At 34.8% G+C, this 23872-nt stretch overlaps 2 protein-coding genes and 3 long non-coding RNA genes across 5 annotated transcripts; 2 read left to right on the top strand and 3 right to left on the bottom strand.

Moving 5' to 3' along the window:
• Positions 1-15421: 15421 nt before the first annotated feature.
• On the bottom strand, positions 15422-15897 carry LOC137573046 (uncharacterized). Its single transcript, XM_068284889.1, has 2 exons — positions 15875-15897; positions 15422-15815 (listed from the first exon to the last, which is right to left on the bottom strand). The coding sequence occupies exon 2, from the start codon at positions 15770-15772 to the stop codon at positions 15458-15460; it is 315 nt and encodes a 104-aa protein (XP_068140990.1). The 5' UTR covers positions 15773-15815; positions 15875-15897; the 3' UTR covers positions 15422-15457.
• A 2981-nt stretch (positions 15898-18878) lies between these two features.
• LOC137573058 (uncharacterized) lies at positions 18879-19264 on the top strand. The gene is made up of 2 exons (XR_011031796.1): positions 18879-18918; positions 19042-19264. It is a non-coding gene; the product is annotated as an uncharacterized lncRNA (long non-coding RNA).
• Positions 19265-19708: 444 nt separating this feature from the next.
• Positions 19709-20160, bottom strand: LOC137573053 (uncharacterized). The gene is made up of 2 exons (XR_011031794.1): positions 20096-20160; positions 19709-20006 (listed from the first exon to the last, which is right to left on the bottom strand). It is a non-coding gene; the product is annotated as an uncharacterized lncRNA (long non-coding RNA).
• Positions 20161-20691: 531 nt separating this feature from the next.
• On the bottom strand, positions 20692-21101 carry LOC137572921 (antifungal protein). The gene is made up of 2 exons (XM_068284774.1): positions 21053-21101; positions 20692-21000 (listed from the first exon to the last, which is right to left on the bottom strand). The coding sequence occupies exons 1-2, from the start codon at positions 21062-21064 to the stop codon at positions 20722-20724; spliced, it is 291 nt and encodes a 96-aa protein (XP_068140875.1). The 5' UTR covers positions 21065-21101; the 3' UTR covers positions 20692-20721.
• A 1635-nt stretch (positions 21102-22736) lies between these two features.
• LOC137573051 (uncharacterized) lies at positions 22737-23221 on the top strand. Its single transcript, XR_011031791.1, has 2 exons — positions 22737-22798; positions 22894-23221. It is a non-coding gene; the product is annotated as an uncharacterized lncRNA (long non-coding RNA).
• The last annotated feature ends 651 nt before the right edge of the window (positions 23222-23872 follow it).

Raw genomic sequence — 23872 nt, forward strand, 5'->3', positions numbered from 1 at the left:
ATCCTCAATTTTATGTCCCAATATCAATGAATAGGTTTTGATGAACAAATTTCGTTACATATGAAAAAGGATTGTAAAATATATGAAAAGTTATGCTAAAATTTTCTGTTGGCAAATTGAAGTAAATATATATGTATATATGATGTAAATACATATGTGAAGCAGCCTTTTTAAACATATACATGTATGTACATTCAAGTCAGTATGAATGCATATTCTTTCATCCTCTATACAAATATCTTTCAGCTAATCGCTGGACTAAAAATTGTTCGCATTGCTAAATGAAAAGCAAATAAATACTAAAGCTTTATAAGAGCCGAGTTGGCCTAGTGTGGAATGTCCCATAAATCTGCTTAAATAAATTGCGCATACGCACTGTGTATATATGTTTATATATATACTTATGTATGTGTGTGCTGCCCGCAGAAGAACTAAATAAATATTTGTTGTAGCTGCTGCATTTTTGGGTTAAGTTGGGCTACAGTTGAGAACTTGCCTTGACATTTTTCACTAAACAAGTGAAGAAGCGGACGAGAAAGAGAATGAAAAGAGTGAAAGTGAAAGAGATAGCGACAAAAAGGGAGCATGCAAGTCATTCAACTCAATTTTATTTATTGTACAACTGCTATGTGCTTTGTTTGCTCTGCTGAGACAGCAAACGGCAGTAACAATAAAAAAAAACCAAACATGTACATATATATTAAAACCAAGGACCAGGACACATTCATCCATTTGATTAATAACAAACACTAAGCATACAAACATGACAAATAACAACAACTGCATATGGATGGTAAACTGAAAATGTGAAAAAAGACAACAACTATGACATAATGGCCTTTTATTCTTTTAAACCTACAAATAGTTGAACAAAGTTTTCGAAATTCATAGAAGAAGATAAGAACTGATGCTTTGCTGCAAGCTCTAAGCTGGAAATCGAAATGACTTTAACCTTTTTTATCGCTGGCTTTTTAACCCAATTTCGGGTACAAAATCACATTTTATGCATCTCCTTGTTTTTTAATTTCTTGAAATCTTCTTATTTATTTCTGTTTTAAAGTTGTGTCTTAAGTCCATTCGACAAACTAAGAGCAAAAAGTGTTCATATTTTTTAGGTTATTGTTTTAGCTCAAATATTCTTAATGTGGTCAGTCAAAACCTTTGTCTCGAATACATATTTCAGCAGTTAATTAGAGTTCACAATCAAATTGGCTTACATCTGTTTCAGATTAAGTTTTAAATATAAATTGAAAATATTGTCGTGTCATAAAATGCAGAAATGGCATTTCATTCAGCAAAAGTTTTGATACAATAATATTATATATATAAGATAAGAGCTAATAAAACAAATTTCAATTTTAGATTTTCATTTTTCTTAAGTGGCGATTCTCTCTCTCTAGTGACTTCCAGAAAAGAATAACTTAACATTTTATTTGTTATTTAAATATGAAAAATTCAAATTAAATTCGCCTTCAACGGGATAGGCGAATAAATGTAAAACAAATATCTGTGTTTTCGTACACTTTCTTGCAGTTGCTTTTAATGGGTTACCTTGGTTATGGAATTTAAATTTGAAATTTAATTGAAGTTTCTTTGTTGTTGCATTTTGCGTTGTAAAAAGTTAAATTAATTAATGACCTCGTTCACACTCGAATTGCGATTGCGCCGTGCACAATTTTAGCTTTACACATTCTCAGTCTATCTCTCTCTCTCACTCTCCCTATCTCTTTCTGTTCTTTTCTTTACTTTGCTTACAATTAGCAGCATCGATTGTTTAATGGCAGTTGATTGTAATAAGCCAAATTAGTTGCTGTGAGCAAAAAGTAAAGGAGACAGAAAGAACCGGTTATCGAGAGAGAGAGAAAGAGCCAGAGCGATACATAGGTAGGTAGTGAGGCAGAATGAGGGAAATTTGAATTCAAAATGCGAAATAAGTTCATTAGCTGAAAACGATGTTATAGAAGTGCCGTCCCCTGGTGGTCACACGTAGGTGTCAGTGTGTGTGCAGGATGAAATAAAGGATACTCCATATGGAATATACAATGTTTGGAAGGCTAGATGACTGTCGGCATCTTTAATTGGTCTTAATGCAACTTTTATGCTTATAAAATAGTTTTCTGTTTCAATGCCGGTTGAAACATTGTCATGGAAAAAGGGTTAAGTACAATTTAACAGGATTTTCCATTTCAATTGACCTGTTTTGCTCTATAACCTATTACAAGGCATAGTCATGCATTAAGACAATTACAATCTTTGTCGTTGAATTACTTGAATAGGACTTATATTATTGTGGGTGCTTCTCAAAGTTACTGAATATGTTTAGTTAGAATGTACCAAGTAAAGAAAAATTTAACTACTGTAAACTCTCTACTTTTTAAAGTAATTAATCCCTTGGGATTGATTTTATATTTCCGGATTTTATTTATTTTCAAATTAAGTGCACATGCGGTCTTATTCACTATATTCAAGAGAGTGTGCCCGTACCTCGCCTTAGCGTATTATACCCTTTTAGTGTGCCCAAATTCGGTTATCGGGGAAATTCACTGAGACGAGGAGCGGGCTTATTGAAAATATTCCTAATGTTTACACTACAAATGGGTCCCTTAAGGTCTAACATAAATAATTATGAAGTTTTGTGAGTTTTATGGTTTCTATGGTTTTTAAAAAAAAAAACTTCAAGCGTTTTTAGTTGAAATTCTGATAAAGCGAGGAAAAAACAGCGAACGGAAAAAATATGTATATTAAGTCAAGACAAGACAAGCGAGACATGATTTGGAAATATTAATTAGATGATCTGAAAAGCAAAAATCGGTAACAAATTCAATTAAATAAGGTGACTTTAACAGTAGGATGAAGGAAAGAATTCGACAGCATGTGTTTCAGACGTGAATAAATTTTGTTGCCTACTCTTTGGGGCTAATTTAGACATCCTTAAACAGCTTTAAAAAACTTATTTATGAAATTATCAATTCATACAAATCTTTTAACACCTAATCTATGAAATGGGTAAATCTTTACTTAGTTCTCCATATGGGAAACAAACATACTTAAGCCAAATTTACATATACACAATTCACAAGGGACTAATTCTATATATTTCTAATACTAGTCTTACTTTGAATAAATTCCTAAATTTTAAGCCCAAATCTGTGGCAAGCTGTGCCTTTCATTCAACTGCATCGACTTGTTGAAAATTTGATTTGTGAATTAGTTTGAAACGAATTTCGGACTCTATAAACTTTTACTTTGCAAAAGGAGTAACTTTTTTCTTCTCTTTCATGCCTCAACACTTTTTTCAAACAGGTCAAAGCTCTCGATATGGATATGGTGGGACCTTTTAGTTTAAAATTTATTGTTTCAATCGAACTCAACGACATATGCAACATTCCAGCCAACAGAACGAACACAAAAAAGAGATATAGTAATAGAAATTGAATTTCTATAAAACTTTCGACAGCATGCAAAAGACAAAGTTTGTCAAGGGCCACACACATACCCATATGAGGGTGCCACGCCCACTCCCATGTATATGCATATGTACATATATGCCCACCTTTCGACAGCAGCTGCTCGATGAGAGTGATATAGAAATGGAGTCAGTCAGCAAAAAGAGAGACAAAGAGGGGAAGAGTTGGCCAAAGAGTTAAGTAGCCAATCACCATGTCCTCTTCTGTCTTCACCTCATCCTTATGGACGTCGTCCTCGACATCTTTCGTTCCAGTCACTCAGCTCTTCTTCGTTTTTTTCTCGTCTTTTTTTTTTTTTGGCTTCTCTCATTGCTCCATAGAGAACGCTGTCAACACTTGGACTTCCGTCTACGGCTTCTATACTTTGCTACTGCTGATGCTGCTTTTGTGCTGTCAGCAAAATGTCACAGTATAGAGAATAGTTGGCCCACACCTCAATGCCACCTTTCAAATACTCCAGTATCCCCCTACTATCAACTACTAACCCTTCTCCTCTTACTTGGTCAGAGCATTATTTGCTTTTATTTTTGCAAGTCAATAGCTTTGGCTTTTAAATTTATCGACTGACGTTTGATGCGCTTCATTTAACTTGGAAACATTTTTCAACTCCCCAATTCAAACCAGCTCCGCATGCACCACATCTAACCCAACCCAACTGCAGTTATCCCCCTATCCACTGCATTTTCATTTTTTCTCTTTTCCCCATTTTTTTTTTTTTTTGGAGTGGAAAATTCGCTTCCTATTTTGAGTCTATGGCATGTTTAGTGTATGTGTGCTTTGTGTGTGTGTGACAGAAGTTAAGTGTCATTAAATTCTGCCGCATAGTTTCTATCAACTGAGATTCGTTTGGCAAATTTGCTATATTATATAAGACTTCAATGAATATAGTCAGTATAATTATCTCTTTTGGCTTTTAAAAATTTTGTATACTCTACGTTTTTTCTCTTGGTTGACGATTCCAGCTTAAGAAAAATGCTCCTTATATTCCATTTATTTTATTTAGGGATAAACGGAAACCTTTGAATTTTTATGTTATGTTATAGAGGAGGAAAGGATACTTCGAATTTTAAATTATTATTCAAGAACTAAAGCTGATGCGAACAAAGTTAGTGTTGTTAGGTTAGTTTGTCTATTTGCCAAATGTTACTTGTTCCACTTGAAACAAAGTTGCCATTCAAGATATCTATACTAAATTCTGAATTGGGTCTAGGCTACGTTTTGTAGAAAATTGTAGAAACTCAATTGGTTCCACTTGATGCTGGTGGTGTGTAGAAGTAGTTGTAGCAGTAGCAGTAGTAGTAGTAGTTGTTGTTGGTTACGGAAGGGCAATGGTGGAATCTGTCGGGTCCAGTCCGTAGTCATCCATTTGGTTAGAGGGCAGAGCACTTCAAAAATAGAGAGCTAGAGGGTAAAAAATTGTAACAACAATAAGCAAAATGCACTGAACTGCAAAACATACAACTTCACGGCTATTTTCTCTCTAGTTAGCTGCCATACATATATTTGTATACATACATATATGTATGTGTATAGACAAACCTATTTATTCTTTTTCCCTTAACATTTGTGCTTTGTCCAGTTGCATTGAATTGTAGCAAGGGGGCGTGGCTGCAACTCTCACTTAACCAACTAAATGGCTTTATATGTGTAGATAGTGCTATAAAAATGTACAAAAAATATACACAGAGCAATTGTAGTTTCTAGAAATCGATATATATATAAGGGGAAGGAGCTTGTGGAAATATAACTACACATTAGTTTCAGTCTCAAACTATTCTCTTCTCTCATTATGAGAGTGTAGACAAACTTCCACTTGTCAAGGAAAATTGCATATAAATTGCACTCATTGAAAAGAATTTACATAAAAATATTTTCCCGTTACAAAAAATTCATATTTCACAATTTCCTTTTGCCCCATCCTCTCTCACTCCGCTTTACTCCATTCACTATTTTTATACACCTGTCAGCAAATGAACAACAACAGCTTTTCAAATGACTTGGACAGGTACGCGCGTAGGTTTGGGTAGAGTATGAAAAGTTAGGGCACAACGTGACTTACGTTCTTTTTATTTTTCGGTTGGCATTTTTGATGAGCTGCAAGTTGCACGACTTCGAGTCGACTCACTAGGCTTGAGTGAAGTCCTGTTCTTCAGGACTTTATTAAAATTATATATTTGCATGTTTGCTGCAATTTGAAAGTCCCACGAAAGGCACAAGCAAACAAAAAACCAAACTCGGCAATTGCGTATGAATTTATAAATATGAAACGCAATTCCTGTCAACTAACTAGAAAGTAGAAACTAACATAATATAGATACGAAATGAGCAACAAAATTGTTAATATTTAAATTAAAAAAAAAATCAAATAGGATATTTTTCAAATAAGAAAAATTACTAAAATAAATGAAACAATAAACTTCTGTCATTTAAATTCAAAATGCTTTGACAGAGCTCAAACAAAAATGGTTTTAATTAGACAAGAGGAATGGAAAATTGTCGCTAATTATAAAGAAATGTGAGTTATCTTAATGATAATTTACACATAATCAAAATATAATCAGATACAAATTATAATTTACATTTCGAAATCAATTAACAATTATAATATCATGTTATCGTTTAGTTCTCTGTGTAAATTAACCCAATTTCCTAAACCTTTCACCCATTCGACTTTCAACGAGTCAGGTCATGTCTAGGAAGTTTTTGCTTCTTCTTTTTTCGGCTCTTGTGCCAACTGTCACACATCACGCCCAAATAAGCCGAGCATAAAATGCCAGCATTGATAGTCAGACAGACACAGGTAGCAGGCCAAGTGCAGATACTTTAGATACTGAGAGCTATAAATGCTGCACAGTATGACGACCAGGAACATAGATGCATACATCAAAAGTGTGTGTGTGTGTATCTGGGTGTTTGTGGTAAATTAAATTGAAAGGCAGGAAATGTGAGCATAATATTTGCGCCTTGTTAGTTTGTCACCGCTTCGCTGATTTTGAATGATGACGATAAGAGAGAAATGGAGGATGAGGGATACACACATAAGTACCATGTACCTATGTATGTATGTTTGTGTGCGAGGGGAAAATGTTTCACATTTAATGACATTTAACAGGCGAGGCTCATAATTAAAATTCTAAATCATTATACATGTGTTTATATGGGAATAAGTGAAAAAAGCAAACAGAATTTGCTCCAATTTTTTTTTGTTTTGACTCCCTCTCTCTCACTCTCTCTCTCTCTGAATTCGAAGCAGCCTCCCTGTTCGAACCAGTCATGGCTGTTCCCGCAAATGCCAGAATCACGCTTAAGCTCACGATTTATGTGAGATTCTTTAAGCGAAATCCAAGTCAATTAGTTTCCTAATTCGTTTTACGAAAAGGAATTTATCGATTTTATCTGCAGACGTGCAGAAAGTAGTTAAGAGCAGTTTCTTTGCCTTCTTCTCTTTCTCCTCCTCCGACTTTCCTTCTCATCGCTTTTTTCTCTTCATAGAGCTTCTCCTTACTTTCACTATATTTGTTTGTGTAAGTGTTGATAATGATGCTCAATGCGTATGTGTGTGGATTTTATATGTGTGTGTTTTATGCTTCTCTGTGGGAGCGTAAGCAATAAACAAGCCGCATTGTTCATACGCCATGTGAACCAGAGAAAAAAGCAAAACCAGAATTATATACATATACATATACATAGAAACGTATATTTGTTTGTATACATTTATAGCAGTGGCAAATTAAATTAGATTTCCAATTGTTTTACTATTCAATTTAAATGCTCAACTAACCAAATCAAATTAACCAAGCAACTGTGGAAAATACTTTTCAATGAGCAAGAACATTAAACTACTAAACATTTTCATTTAATAAAAAACTATGGGGCCTTAAATCAACCATATAATAAAGATGCATATATGAAAGTGTCAAAATATATCTAACAGTCAGAGGCAAACATATCGAGTCAAATTATATATTAAGATAACCACAATTTTGTTTTGTCACCTGTAATATTTTTGGTTATTTCCCGGATTTCAAAATTTTTATTAAGCTTTAAAAATATAATCCTTATAGCAGCCTTGTTTTGGACCACTCATTTCATTTCAGTTCAAGCATCAGTTATATACAACTTTAGTTTAGAGTTCATGGAGTTATTTGCTTTATGCATCCAAGCGTAAAATCTTTATCAGGCAGGAAAACTTTTTCAATAGCTCATTTTGGTTTATGCTCTGTGTTCAATATTTTATCTAAGGAAATGGGATGACAGATTTCGTAAGAATGAAGTTTAGTTTAACTTTGCTGAAAGATGCCAGATTGAATTTGATTTTGTTTTTTGCCCAAAAACTTTATTGAAATTTCTAAGTCCTAAGTTATTTCCAGGATCTCAAGAAGGCAGTCATGGGGCTGCAATCTGGCTATTGCAATTCCTTGCTCTTCTTAATTATTCACTCACCAGAGTGAGTTACATGGACGGACTCTTTCCATCAAATGACATCATACCCTGAACCTTCTCTCAATAAAATATAATAATTATAAAAACAAGAAATCTTTTTGCATTTTTTATCTTTCGAATACTGTGAAAAATTTGTATAAAAACTGGATTATTTTTGATGGACTTTTTGCCTGGTGTTAAGTTTTGTTTTTTATACCCTTGCAAAAAGGGTATATTAATTTTGGTCAGAAGTGTGCAACGCATAGAACGAAGCATCTCCGACCATACAAAGTATATATATTCTTGATCAGCACGACGAGACGAGTTCAACTAGCCATGTCCACGTCCGTCCGTCCGTCCGTCCGTCTAGATCAACGCAAACTCCTCCTAGACCGTAAGAGCTACAGAGCTGAAATTTTGCACGTAGGCTTGTATATACTGCAGGCGTTGTATATCTCGGATTCAGCCGGATCGGACCACTATATCATATAGCTCCCATACAAACGGCCAAGTCACGAACAGTGACTTTCTCAATAACTTCGTTATTTTCTGAGCTATTGTCGTGAAACTTAATATTAGAGAGTTTACTACGCCTATAAGCGACTATGCCAAATTTGATCAAGATCAGGTGACTATATCATATAGCTCCCATAGGAACGATTGGTCGAAAACAGTGACTTTTGTAAATAACTTCGTTACTTTTAACGCGATTGCTTTCAAATTAAACATTTCTTAATTTAATATATCTGTTAATGACTGTGCCGAATTTGATAAAGATCGGGTGACCATATCATATAGCTCCCATAGGAACGATCGGTGGGAAACAGTGACTTTGATCAATATCTTCGTTATTTCCTATGATTGTAGGCCTTTCTTTCTCAAGCTTAAGCCTTTTTAGATAAAACGTTCTTCCACATTGATGGCTAATAGGTAAGGATAGAGTTACCGAAAAAGTTGCAAGGGTATACAAACTTTGACGCGGTCGAAGTTAGCCCCGGCCCTCGTTTTTTTTAAGTCAGCTTTGGAGTTACAGTTTCAAAAAAAGGTTACTGTACATATTCATAAATACTGTGTATTGTAAAAACAAAAGCATACAACTAATTTATAATAAAATTAAAGTACCATTGTAATTATTATTGCCTCTATGTTCTATTCTAGTTGTGGAAATTTGTGTATAAAGTCCATTTATCATCATTGAAAAGATAAAAAATTTTTACAATATTTAAAATGGAATTTTCAGGCATTTGGCCATACATATGTACATACATTTTAGAGACCGAGGGAGGGAAGCAATAAGGGGGGTGAAAACTGGGAAAACATAAACAAAAGAGGCACAATGGAAATAATTTGCATAATTTCATTGCATAAATATTTCGACGGGGGCGGCATATAATGAGTCTAGACATTTGTTTCAATTTATGAAATTGTTATTTTATGCAATATGTTTGTGATTAGTTCACTTTTGCATAAATATGCATACATTTGGCACAACATAAAGAGAGAGAAATATGGATATAGATGTAGTCACGAGAAGAGACAGAGACAAAAAATAGATGCGGCGACATAAAGTTCACAGAAATGAAATGAAATAAAATGCAAAAACTTGAAGCAAATTACTTGATAGTAGGGAAAACCGAGAAAGGAAAAGGCGGAACTCGCCTCTCACAAACATTAAAAACTAATCAAACTTTTAAATACACTTCAACCGCAGTAGAGGCTTAAGTTGTACGAGATGGAGGCGTGGTGCAACAAAAAAAAAAAAAAAAAAAACCGCCTCTAACAATTCGACAGGCGTCTTAAGAAGCGTCGACTTTGATTTGTTACCCCACAGAATCTGGCGCTGTCTCTGTCTCTGACTCTGACTCTCAGTCTCTCTCAACTCTCGTCTCGACTTTGGCCGGACTTTTGCCTTGTTGTCAACGTCAACAGAAATTGATTGCTCACCAAAGAAGCTCAGAGAACTGCCCGACCACCCGACCCTCTCTGGCCCCTTAAAAAACACCCCCGCCTTTAGAGAAAACCCAAATGGGGTTTGCCTCTGTGGCATTTTCATTTCATTCAGTTGAGTTTACTTTGCGCACAAAAACTTTTTGCTGTGCTTTGCCCTCTCCAGCTATCTCTGTTGCCCTTCTCCTCCCCACCGTTCCCCGTTTTCTTTTCTCTGGTGAATTATCCTTAGCCAGCGGACCAAGGAAGAAGCAAGCCTACATCGGAACTTCCCATCTCAAGGCATCGACCCCCACCCGACTACTGCATCCGCCAAACTCGATGAAACTTTGACACAGTTTAGGAGCCAAAAGTTTAATGGAATTTGTCTATGCCTCTTGCCTCTTCGCCAATATAAATAAAACAGCATTCAACTTGTTTTTAAAGCAATTAAAAATTCTTTAAAACGGCCACAGAATTGAGTTCTTGCAACTGATCGACATGAAAAATATGCCAACAAGCCACTGCGAGGCATTCCAGGAAACGGACGGTCTTTGGCGGTGGAAGTGGCAAGGAAGTGCAATCCCCTTTGGTGAAAATGTAAACACAAGTGAAGTAATAGCTAAAGTTTTTAATTTTAAAATGATTTATATTTTATATTTACTTGGTTAACTTTAGTTGAACGTGGAAGCCGCAAGTTTGTGGCAAGAGGCAGGGTGGTCGGCATGAAGGAGGAAATCAACTTTGACGCTTCGAAGTTTCCATATACATAAGTACTTGCTGGTGTCTTGGCAAATTTCTTTTAGTTATTAAAGCCATATTGCAACCCAATAACAAAAAACAAAGAGTATGTAATTTTTAGCCCCATGATATAGTTTTTCATCAAAGCATATGTGCTACAACGATCATATTATCGAATAACTCAGACTAAAATGAAAGAACCAAAACATTGAAAGAGCTAAATAGTTCAATAAAAATCATCATCATTTTTAGAGTTAAAAAAACAATCTGCCAAAGTTTGTTAAAAAGTGAAAGTGAACTCTCTCTCTTTCCAAATAAATAAAATTACATGATATCACTCCATAATTTATTAATTGAACATGTCAGAGGAGAAGGCGATGAAAAGAAATTTACACTTTTGATATATATTTCAATAATTTTTGTTGTTTTCCAAAATTTTTAAAGAAAACAGAATTAGGCCAGGGTGGCATCGATTTTTTTAATAATTAAACAGTAAAAGTGATAACATTTCGTACGTGACGTTTTTTCAATTTTTTACCCTTTTTATAGAAACTACAACCAATTTAATGGCCAAAATGCTTTTCATTTCAATGTTAGATTTAATATTAAACATTATTTATCATAAAGATATGCAATATTAAATAAAAAATCTAAATGCTTTAATATTAAACATTATTTATCATAAAGATATGCAATATTAAATAACAAATCTAAATGCTTTTAATTTTTGTTTCATAATGATTCGGAAGAAATTTAAACAATTTATTCCATAATTAATTATGTCAGAATTTTCGTTGAAATTACATTCGTATTCGCTTCAGGGTTCATGTTATTATTTTGTCAAGATGTATTAACAATTATTATTTGAATTAGTTGCCCAAATTGTAAGATTAGTTGTCATAACATTGTAAAGATTGTTAATTCTTATGCACTTTTCCTTGCTAACAGTGCGAATAAAAACAAAATGTCTTCACAAATGTAATTCAGGTTGAACTCCTCTTTATGACTTTTCCTTATCATTAAAACAATTAGAACAGCCTTGAGGCTAGACCTCCTTCTTTGGGGGGTAGTGGCCAGACGAGCCTTCCTTGTTCTAATCTTAGATGTAATTTGCAGACGAAATAAAATGACACGCCAAGTTACGCCATGCAAGCAAAAAGTTATGGTTACATATGATTGAAGTTATTCAAATATCAAAATTAGGGTATACGGGTACTTTTGGTTGAGAAAATATTTTCAAATCAATCACGAATTTGAATGCTACTTAAAGTTTTTGTATTTAAAAGATGATGTAATTTTTTAATCGGTTGGTTGCCTTTCCATTATTACAAACTTTGTATACTTAATTAATTCATTCAAATCAAAAGAATGTGTTTGATTCTTTTAGAACAACTTAAATATATATTTTTAACTTTCTAACTAAAGCTTGAGATGTTTTCTTCAAACACATTTTAAAGTATTTCTACGGGATATTCTTTTGGTCGATTTAGGAAGCAGTGGAGTACAGGTTACGCTTTTGTTGCCTTTTTGTACTCTAATGCCATGCTTTATGATTATTGTTATTACACTCATGTGTAAGTATTTTCATTTTACTTGAAAGAGTGCCACCGCCACCGAGTTGCAAGCAATTTTTCAATTTTTTATGTATGCCAAAAGTCATAAATAAAATACAAAAATAACAAAAAAAAAAAAAACACAGCAAAATGAGGAAATGGAAAAGCCAGAGAAGAAAGAGGCGAGGTAAGGGTAATCAAAAAAAGTGCGTGCTAACTAAATTGTTATTGCTTTCAAATGTCACGTATCATTATCATAATTTTTTCGCTTGACATTTTTAAGTAGCTGCCATAAATGTTTATAACTTTTGCACACACACAGACAGACCCACACACACACACACACATACACACAGAAGTGGGTGGAAAGTGAGCGTTCTATTAACCCTGCCTTTGCCTTGGCATTGGCCTTGGGGCGGCCTCTTTATATTATTGGACCCCAGGGAGAGAAATGCGAACAACTCACAGAAAGCCCCCAAACCACTCAATCTACATGGACACCTCGGCATTCATATTCATAATTTATGAGTGCATTTTCGCTTTCTTTTTTATGAATGGAACGAAGGATAGGTACTGAGGTAGTGAAAGACCTTGTCGCTTTTTGTTAACTTGCAATTATGATTAAAACATTTTTAATAACAATCTGTTGACAGCCCGTGAGAGATGTGATACATTCACACACACTCACAGACAGGCACAACGAGAGTGGAACGATAATGTATTTCAACATTAATTTTAAAGATGCTCAAGACGCTCAACTCGGCAAATGTTGAGTTACCAGGATTTCAGAATATTCTTAGAGATGCATAATTTTTAGTGACAAATTATACTATACTTTAAGAGCTTCCAAGATCCCACTCATTTACGTTATGAGTGAGATATGAATCCGCAATGTCTTTGATTTTGAACCTTTCCTTTCTACGCAATCCTGTGAATACTTTTCACTTAATTGTATATTGGTATTTCGATCATGTTTATTGTATAAACAAAACAAAATTGGACACTAGGAAAAGCTTTGAGGTTTCATTTGACTTAAAATTAAGCTTAACTCCAGATCAAAGAACCTTTTTCATAAGATAATGGTGCGCTAAATTTGTGTGCATAGTCCAATGTTTCAGATCCGGTCTGGTTTAAGAGATATCGCACCAGTACAAATTCTCAAATGCGCTTTCTAGTCGTACTCTGGGATTTTTTAGAATCAATCGAAGCTAAAAAGTACAAGAAAGAATAACAACACCAGAAAGATAATTATCTCATCCAACAAAGACATTTTCCAGACTCTCCAAGTTTGGGTTCGCATTTTATAATATCGAGTATTATAAATCTTTTGAATTTTCAACCAAAAATTGCCCATCAAAAGTTTCTGCAAATTACTTTGTGTCATAAAATTAACCTTTTATAAAATTAACAAACAAAACAAAAAAAAAAATATAGAAAAATCACAACAAAAATAATGGGTAACTGTTCAGAGTGAACGAGAAAACAAACATAAACACAGTAGCTGCAGCAGAAGCAGCAGCACAACAAAAACCAGCAACAACAAAGCACACATCCTGTGTGTCAACTGAATAATTCGTTGCATGCACAAAAGGCATGCACTCACATCCGGTTTCCTGTCATTCTTTTTGCCCCATGCCGAGAGCAGAGAGAGAGAAAGAGAGAGATAGTTGGTGGTGGTTTTTGGAGAGGTGACTGGCCCGCCTGCAATTTATGTTGCTGCTGCTGCTGTTGTTGTTGCTGCTGTCTTTATGGTGTGTTTGGTATTTGTTGCAACTTTTGTTTTGAATTCCTGCGGCCTTGTCACACGGCTCCATGAGCTTGCAGTTAAATTTATGTTTTAACTCACATACACGCACACATTCACAACTCTTAACGAACAATGTGAAACAAAAACAACAGCAACAACAAAAGAACCAAGCATAAAAAAATAGTGTTGCCTACTCCAAGGGTTGCGGAAGGATTTGAGAATGGAATGGTATAGAAGGGTCACTCCCAGCCACGTCGCGTGGGATGGCTGATGGAATGCGCGTCGCCTCTTGTAAAGCAGCGTATAATCCACTGATTGCTCCCAAGGTTCAGCTTTCAACAATGAAGGACAACAACATGAAGGGAGGCAACCAACACAGGCAGAATTGGCTGCCGGAGCAGTCGGATCAACGGATATGTTGCTCAGTTCGCCATTGCATACAGTATCCTACTCCTAAGGCAGAGTATTGCAATATTACTATTCGATTCGACTGAAACTTGGTTCCGAAAGCAAAAAGAATCGATCTCTTATAGAATTTTAAGGATCAAACATTCTTTATATTATATAGAACTTCTGCTTGTTGTAAGTTGTTATGAAACAGGATTCATAATGTTAACCTATCATAATATAGGCATAATAAAGCAGCTTATGATTCATGCAAAAATCTTTAAATACATTTAAAGATTCCTACTGATTGTTAACACTCTAAACTGAGTAAAGTAAATAAACGATTTAAAATTATCTGATAATATCATATTGTAAGAGTATGCCCGATGCTATCATTGTAGTGTTACGTGAATCTCCTTCTTATGCAGACTGCAACCTGGGAGGCTTTTTGCATCCGCTGGCACTTGCCACTTGGCACCTGTACCTGATTTCAGTCACAGAACTCACCCTCTCTTCTCCCATTCATCTAACCATTTCGTATGTGTACACATTGAGTTGTCCCCAGCCTGCATTAATTTTGCATATGAATACGCTGTTTCTATGGACAACCACTGGATTTGTTGTCATAGTTGTTGTTGGTGTTGTTTTTGTAGCTGACCTTCTCTAACCCCCCAAAAACTCTTCCATCAACTCATCACCTCTTACCATTGCCGTGTACATGGTGTCATGTTTATTGCATGCAATAAATTTTCAAAAAACCATTGCAAAGGACCAGCCTCCCGGTGGACAGTTGCTGATTCCCTAATGCAAAAGACCAGAGGCAAAAGAAAAACATTGAGCGAAGAGACACAGGACAGAAAAGCGGCTAAAAATAGTTTGGAATGTGGGATAAAATCCAAGGTGTATAAGCTCAATTTTCGCATTAATTTTGTTTGAAGCTTGAGCTTCGGTCAATTAGCTGTTTTGCTGTCGGCTCATTAGCAACACGAGAACCTGGCAGAATCTGGTGCCATATCAGACACATCAAGCACACAGAGCATACAAAACTTTCACTTCTGCTCTACCAATCCAAAAAAAAGAGAATTTGAAAAGGACATTAGAAAGACTCCTAACCCAAGGCAGTTGCACATCAGTTTGTATATAGATATGAGTAAACTTAATTGAGAAGAGCCTACAAATTTACGGTTTTCTCAAAAATTTTTGACTTGTATTTTTCAAATTTTTTGAAAATGAGACTTTTTACCAATTTCTAACGCCGTTGTTGTATTGGTTTCCGCCGCCAGGTAAATGTGCTCCACCAAATCCTCCTTGATGTCCTCCGTTGTATCCACCAGGGCCGCCTCCGTAACCTCCCTGATTTCCGTGACCGTGTCCTCCTTGGCCTCCATATTCACCACCATATCCTCCATTACCACCGTATCCATGACCACCGCCAAATCCTCCTTGACCACCACCATAGCCTCCTGGGCCACCAAATCCTCCTTGACCACCATGTTCTCCTTGATGACCGTGGTGGTGATGACGCTCATGCGGGAATGCTGCCGCCAGGGCAATGAAGGCAACCAGAACAATCTAAATTAAATGAAATCAATGTACACTCTACTCAATAGGCACTGTCTGTCCACACTCACCAAGAATTTCATTTTGTCGTTTTTAGTTTGTAACTAAGGAATCAGACAACAATCCACGTCTTTTATACCCCACCAAAACGCACAAAACACTTGGCATAATCTAAGTAAGGGTTACTCAAGGTCAGACATATTCAAATCGTGTTTTGTTTTGTTTGAATATTTTTTTGTTTTTTGGGAAATTTGTAGTTGGTCATTTTGCAATTGATAAGCCAACGACAAATGTAACAAATGTTTTTAGAATATATTTTCGACATGTTTTTGGGACTTGTCTTATCTCTTGTACCAGGAAATAAAACCGAAATATTTGAACAAATAAATATTGTCCAAAAAGTAAATACCGAATATATTATATAACCACCTATCGTATTCAGAATAAGTTGTTTGTTAAAATTATTTCAAATCAAAAAATAATTAAATCCAAATTGATCTTGATGAAGTAAAATTTCTTTATTAACTTTTAAATGAGTTGGAAACAAAATTAGTAGTTATATTAATTAATGAAGAAACATTTTAGACTATTTTAAAAATATATTTTTTAGTGCATTTATTTATAATATATCAAAGCCCCTTGTAGTTTTTGCAGTAAAATTTTATTTCAGTCACGGAGAAAAATCCGGAGTCTTGCAAAAACGAAAGAAAGTTAAAACGGAAATTTATTTGTGTGGGTAAATAAGAGAACTGCAAATGCTTAAGTGGCATTTTCAAGTTTCCACACACACACACACTCTCACACACGCAAATATTTATACACACAATTCCTCCTCTGCATACCCTGCACTTAAAATGGGTATATTAAAGATGGTATTTCGGTATCGGCGAGTCAAAATTCAATAAATTTAGGAATTGTTCTTTTAAAATTGTAAAGGAATTTTTTTTTCATTATATAGTTTACAACATAAATTTAAATTATATGATGTTTTTAATAATAGAGGTAAAATTTGTAAAGGGTATCTTAAAGTCGACTCGATTGTCTTGAGGTATTATCAACACCTTGCAACGATGGGTCAAAAATGCAGCCAAGTGCAAAAGGCCAATTCGAACTGCATCTCCTTTGGTTTTCTTGTATCTGGATACTTCCGGTTCGTCACTCTTCCGCCACTTACACACACACAGAGAGAGTGAGAGAGGGACGCCCACTAATGGGGCGTGGCGTAGAAACAATGTGCAGTCATTGAGCGCAAATGTGCCAAATAATGACTTGCAGGAGAGAGTGCAATTTATATGATAAGCAACAAAAATAAATTGCAAGCAATTCATTTTACTTAAATGCTGCCAGCAACAATTCCAGGCGAATGCCTCGTTGCCATCGTTATATTCCATTCAAGCAGGTGTGTGTGCGTGTGTTCGTGTGGGTAACTCCTCTCAAGTTGTATATCATTTTAATTTTCATGCTACGCCAGCAACTCTACAGCCGATATATGTACCTTTTGTGCCCTCTAATGAGGCCAGCAGCAAATGGAAAGCAGCATAAAATTCACAATTGATGTGTAGAAAATTTGATAAGCAGAGCTCAAAAGAAATAATAATGACTGTGGAATCACTAAATACATTAGACTCCGTACCAAACATAGAGCTATATTTTCTGCGGATATGGGAGTGCTTAAATACTGTTATGAATTACACTTCCAAAAAAGTGTTTGGTTAACACTTTTTATAATTATTTTTCATAGCCAGAACTAGTTCATCTCGGACACACTTAGTAGTGTCATAAAGCCACTGGATTGGATTCAATGTTAAACTATCGCTAAACTGTGTATAATCGATAATTCCATGTTTGGCCACGATAGTTTTTATTATACCCTTACAAAAAGGGGTTATTAATTTTGGTCAGAAGTTTGCAGCGCATAGAAGGAAGCATATCCAACCATATAAACTATATACATATATTTTTGATCAACACCGCGAGACGAGTTCAAATAGCCATGTCCGTCCGTCTGTTGCACACTTCTGACCATAATTCATATGTCCTTTTTGTGAGGGTATAAAAGGGTTGCACATCCCCAGAAAAAGTTTTTTTCTTTTCCCTTTTTTTTTGTAAATTCCTTACAAAATATCTGTCAAAAACATTTTGAGAATAATTTTATGGGGGCAGTTCAGAGAGGTTATCGCAAACCTATCGATAATCATAGCTACTAAGCAAATACTTTTAGCCTCTAAGTTTATTTTAACGAAATTTTTCACTAGCATAATTATTTAAACATAAAGTTTATGCTGCATTTCATTTGCAGATAAAATTCTGAACTCAAAAATGAATTTTCATATATTTTTGGTGGAGCATTTTTAAATTTTCCGAACATCAGCGTACAACGAGAAACGAAAGGGTGCAATTGCAATTAAGTTGTCCGATTATTGGGTCAGATAGCAGTGACATTTAAGTATTGCGTTTTGCTGAAGGAATGGGGGAATTCATTTGGTGATAGGGAAGGGCCAGGGGAAGTTACATCCACCCAAAAAGGGCCACAACTTAATGGAAAGAGTAAGAGTACACATACTCTAGAAGTACATATGTACTTGACCCAAACACAGACGTTTGCTATCAGCTTAAAGCGGACAGTGAAACTAAAAAATAAGAAAAGAAAACCAATTAACAAAATTTAAATCAAATAAATTTCAAATGAGTTTTTGTCGACTTTTTAAACACACTGAAAAATTATTTTTTTCCAATGGAATGGAAAATTTATTTTCCACTAGAAACTAAAATAAGTCTAACAATATTTACTTAAATATAAATTATTTTATTGATAAATTTTGTTGTATTAAAAGTGTTTTAAATTTCTTATAACTCAAATGATTGTCATTCAATATTTGTAAAAGGAGTTCGTAATAATATTACATATTTTTCAATGCCTATTTATTGTCAATATGCCCAATTGATTGTAGATTAATAATAAACTAAATATTTTGATTGTTCGACATTGAGTTTTTTTTTTTTTCAAATATTCCTTGATAACGAGTGTTTTGTTTTCGCCTATATAAGTCGAGCGCGTGTATCATAGCTGAGTCAGAAATTCGAAAAACTGATTATAATGAATATCAAGAGCTGTGTAAGTGTTTGAAAAACAAACAAAACCATCATCAGGAGGTGAATCCCACAGATTCACTTTTTTATTTTTGTTTACTTGGCATTTTTAATCTTTCCTATTTTCTCTGTTTGTCTCCTCTCATAGTTGCTTTTCCTTGCTTTTTTGCTTGCCGGTACAGTGGGACAAGCAAAGCCCACCACTCCACTCCCACCATGCTCACCATGGTGTGCCGGTCAACCCCCACCACCTCCCGGATACGTCAACTAGATGCCTTCCCCTCAAAATACTCGACCATACTACAATATATTCTGTAATTATTTCATGCCATTTGCTAAAACAATTAAACTCACATAATGTATACAAATAATTTTCGCTTTTGGCATTTTCTGTCAAGGGGAAATTCCAACTGTGGGGCGAACTTTACTAATTAGTTTGCTTCCATATACATATGCTCAAAGAGCCAAGAAAATTTTATGACCACAAAGTTAACCCCAGTAAGAAGAAGGAGCGAAAAATGTGTCAGTTGAAAGCAAATTTGATTTTAATAATATTAGATATTAATTACTTAATAGCTAAAAAAAAAAAAACATGGAGATCAACTTAATTTACTCTCTATATATACAGAAATGAAAACTAGCAGGAATATAAGAGTAAGTCTTGCAGTTAGCAATCGAAACTAGAGCACGTTTGCCATATTTTGGACCTTGATCGGGGCTTGGCTGATAAGAGAAGAACAATCTACGATTTTGTCCCCCGGAGACTTACAACAACCTTCTAATAGGAATTTTAGAATTTGTTTATTTCAAATTGATAGTATTTATGAGATTTTTTTATTTGTTTTTCTAAATGCTTTCATTATGTTTTGTATGGGGATTGCGTTTCAAGTATTAATTCTAGTGATGTCCATGATGACCATGGCTCTTATGATGACCATGATTTCCATGGCTTCCATGATAACCATGATTGCCCTTGTAGCTTTGATGATGACCGGAATAGCTACCACCATGTCCATGGTGTCCATGTTGCTGTCTACCATAGCCGTTGGCTCTTCCTTGAGCAGCTCCACTGGTCAAGGCAAGAATAGATGCCATCAAGACGAATAGAACAAACTGTAATAAATTAAGAAATATTTTAAAAGTTTCTTCTTTACTTTATTTTTTTTTTTTTTTTTTTTTTGTAATTTTTTCTCTCAACATACCAAGACCTTCATTTCGTTGAATGGTTTTTCATATATGAACTTCGATTCCATAAGACTCAGCATATTTATAGCCGAAGAAAGACGAAAAGAGAAAAGCATACACACCTACACCGAAAAATGTAACAAAGAACGAAAATGTTCGCTGATAGCGTTCCATCAGGGGCAAAGGTTAGGCCACAGGCCCTTATAAGTAATGGTGGTGCGGCTTATCGCAAAAAGTACAGGCAAGCAATAAATTCTAGGCACTAATGCATCGAATGTTAAATACATACATACCTCTATGTGCATGCAATGATGTCTAATAAATGGTTTTTCCAATTACATATTCCAAGACATATGGTAAATGGACTTTTTGGTGGGTTTTCAAATTATTTCCTGCACTCTAAACTCAAAGTAAAAGATCTTTATTAATATTACTCCCAAAAGGACAGATTAGGCCACAAGAACTATATCGTTCTGCTTGGCATGGGTAGAGAAGATTTGAAATAGAAAAGATTAAATGTTTCTAAATCAAAAACACGTAATGATTTGACACAAATCTATTTTATCTATGTTTTGGTCGACCTGTTTTAAATTGTAAATAAAGAGGGCAACTATTTTGTTTAATTTGTATTTATTTAAATGTTCTAGTAGCGTCCACCATGACCGTGTCCGCCCTGACCGTGTCCGCCCTGACCGTGTCCGCTCTGACCGTGTCCGCCCTGGCCGAATCCTTGCTGACCGTGTCCACCCTGGCCGAATCCTTGCTGGCCGTGTCCACCCTGGCCGAATCCTTGCTGGCCGTGTCCACCCTGGCCAAATCCTTGCTGGCCATGTCCGCCCTGGCCAAGTCCTTGCTGGCCATGTCCGCCCTGGCCATAGCCGGCAGCCATTGCAATGGCAATTACAGCGAAGAATACAGCAATCTGAAATAATTTTTTAAATAACAATCGCAAAATATTAATAAATACAACTTACGAATAATTTCATGTTGATTGTAATGATTTTTTTTGAATGCAGAACGAGTTCTAACTGATCGCTGAGAGATGATGGGCTTTTTATAGCAAAATCGTACTTGACTCGAATTTAATAAACAATATTTTATTTCTTACTTATCTCTCAACTGTTTAGCTCAAGCTTAATTTATTTGTCGTAGTCCAATTCATTTGAATGAAATGACAAAAAACAAAAATTAATTTTTTTGATTAATCATTCTTAACCTTCAACTTGAACTGGAACTGTTCACTTTTGTTACTCTATTTTGTTTTTATTTCACTAAATATAACTAAGCGATAAGGCAAAATGAAAATTAATTTCATATAAACAAATTTTGTATAGCATATTTTTTGGCTGATCTTCCTAACTTTAACAGTAGTGGCCAAACGATTTGTCCCTAGTCTAATATACAAGTTTGTTGATCAACGTTGAAATGTCCTGTCATCCATAACTATAAATTAAATCTAAATGAGGGTGAAGGGTGACTGATTCGTAATAATCATTATATTGGGTCGACCTTATTTGATTGAGTCTTCTCATAATCCTAGATGACTAAGAAAAAATTGCTTCTTTCCCCCTCAAAGGTTTTAAGGATAAGCGAATTCTTAAAGGGATTATTACATACATTGGGGGGAAACAATAACCATTTCACAGACCTAGTTTAAATGAATCTACACAAATCGGTTGGTTTTTCAATCAATTTTTAGTGCCGACTAAACAATCCGTTCTTTTAGGTCAACAACTGTGTTCATTGCTTTCTCATTACTAAGTAAGGCACACACAAGTGATTACTTCTTAAGCGAATTTCTGACTGGGACTTATTTCTTTGAACTTTCGAATTGTTTACTTACTACTGATAAGATCTCAACGAGAAGCCAAATCTATTGCTTTATGCATGACGCCTCATTTAAAATTTCAGCTACTGCAAATAAAAGGCGCTGCAGATTGGTGTACAAAGATGTATTCGATTAGACATATTAGCAGTTTAGTTTGTAGAAGCTCAATGCAAAAGAACAAGCAAAACTTATTTGATTTTGAAATCATTTCCGTAGGATAAAACAAAAACAAGTAATCTAAATGACAACGTTGAATTTCAATTGTAAAGTTTTTAATGTAATGTAAAGTATGGAAATGTCAATGTTTCGGCTGCTACAATTCAGATGCTAGTTCATTAAAGTCTCCAAAAGGATTACATGAACAAATATATAAGCTTATCTCTGCCGTGCGGTTGAAATTGTTCTAGGCCCATTATGTTCATTTTGCTCTGTCCGCGGAGCAAGATTTCAACCCACAATTATTCTATGCGATAAACTGGCATATGCTTTAGTATAAGTACATTTGACGTACATACATAAATGTCTATGTAAATAAAGATCAGTAATCGACACACATGTCTTGCTCTGATGAAACACATAGCCATTGGTCAAACATGGAATAAACAATACGAAAATTTGACTAATCTTGCGCGTGATTTTTGAGTGCGTGGGGCAATTTAGAAGTGAAGGAATATTTCGAAAGATGATTACAATTTGTTGATAGCCACCCGCCTTTTGTCTGGCCTTTTGACTGGGGGTTAACCCAAAATGTCTGTGACGAAATGTAAGTCAAATCTCTGATAATTTATGGGTATAAAAGCGGTGTTCTGTTCCTCAAATTTTATGAGTCTGATTTTTTTTGTCAAGCAGTATAAGTCGGAATAGAAAATTTTTATTAAAAATGAAACTATTCGTAAGTTATCGCAAGATTTGCAAGGATAATGCAAACAAAAAATGGTTTTTATTGTCAAGATTTAATTACTAATTAATTTTTAATTTTTATATTAGATTGTTCTTGTTGCGCTATTCGCCATGGCCTTTGCTAACCCACAATGGGGCTTTGGCGACCCGACAACAACAACAACAACAACAAGAAGGAGGATTTGGTGGTTTCGGAGGACAACAACAACAAGAAGGAGGATTTGGTGGTTTCGGAGGACAACAACAACAAGAAGGAGGATTTGGTGGTTTCGGAGGACAACAACAACAACAAGATGGAGGATTTGGTGGTTTCGAACAACAACAACAAGGTGGTTTCGGAGGGGGCCAACAACAACAAGGTGGTTTCGGAGGGGGTTGGTAAAAAGTTGCCGAAAATAAAGAAAAATTAAATCTATTTATCGTCATAATTTTTTTATTAAATTATACTCTATCGATATTCAATCCACAAATCTGTCTTTACAAGCTTTCCAAAAGTTTTTTAGAACCTTTGGACACCAACACCGAACTTTTTACATTTAAGTATGCTTTAAAAGGTGTGGAGAAAAAAAAAACGAAATACATATATTCCATTCATACATAAAAATATTTCAAAAATTAAAATAATCTCGAATGAATAATCGATAAAGGATTCCATAAGCCAAACAGAAATATTTAAACAATATTTTCTAAAAGGAAATATACCAAAATACCGTTCTTAGTGGGTATCACAGTATCTCATAACAAAACTTTAAACTTTCGTTATTCCTGTCCATTTTTCATTTTCCAACTCCAAGATATGTCCATATATTCAGCTTATGCATTTAAAAACTCAAAGCGTTTAGAATGAATGTACAGTAAACCCATATTTAGATGTTAAGTATCTAAACATAATTTTTTCATTTTGCTGAAATATTCTTAAAATTTTTCATGGTCATAATCCATTTGTTAATCCTCTAAGATGAATTCTTAAAACTCATTTATTCAGGTACCACAATAGTGGGTAACTCAGGTAATAGTAATGAACACTTTTATTAACAACATCTGTCAGGAGCTACTTAAAGAATTG

The sequence above is a fragment of the Drosophila tropicalis genome, unplaced genomic scaffold, assembly GCF_018151085.1.
Source record: "Drosophila tropicalis isolate 14030-0801.00 unplaced genomic scaffold, ASM1815108v1 contig_393, whole genome shotgun sequence".
NCBI classification, from domain to species: domain Eukaryota; kingdom Metazoa; phylum Arthropoda; class Insecta; order Diptera; family Drosophilidae; genus Drosophila; species Drosophila tropicalis.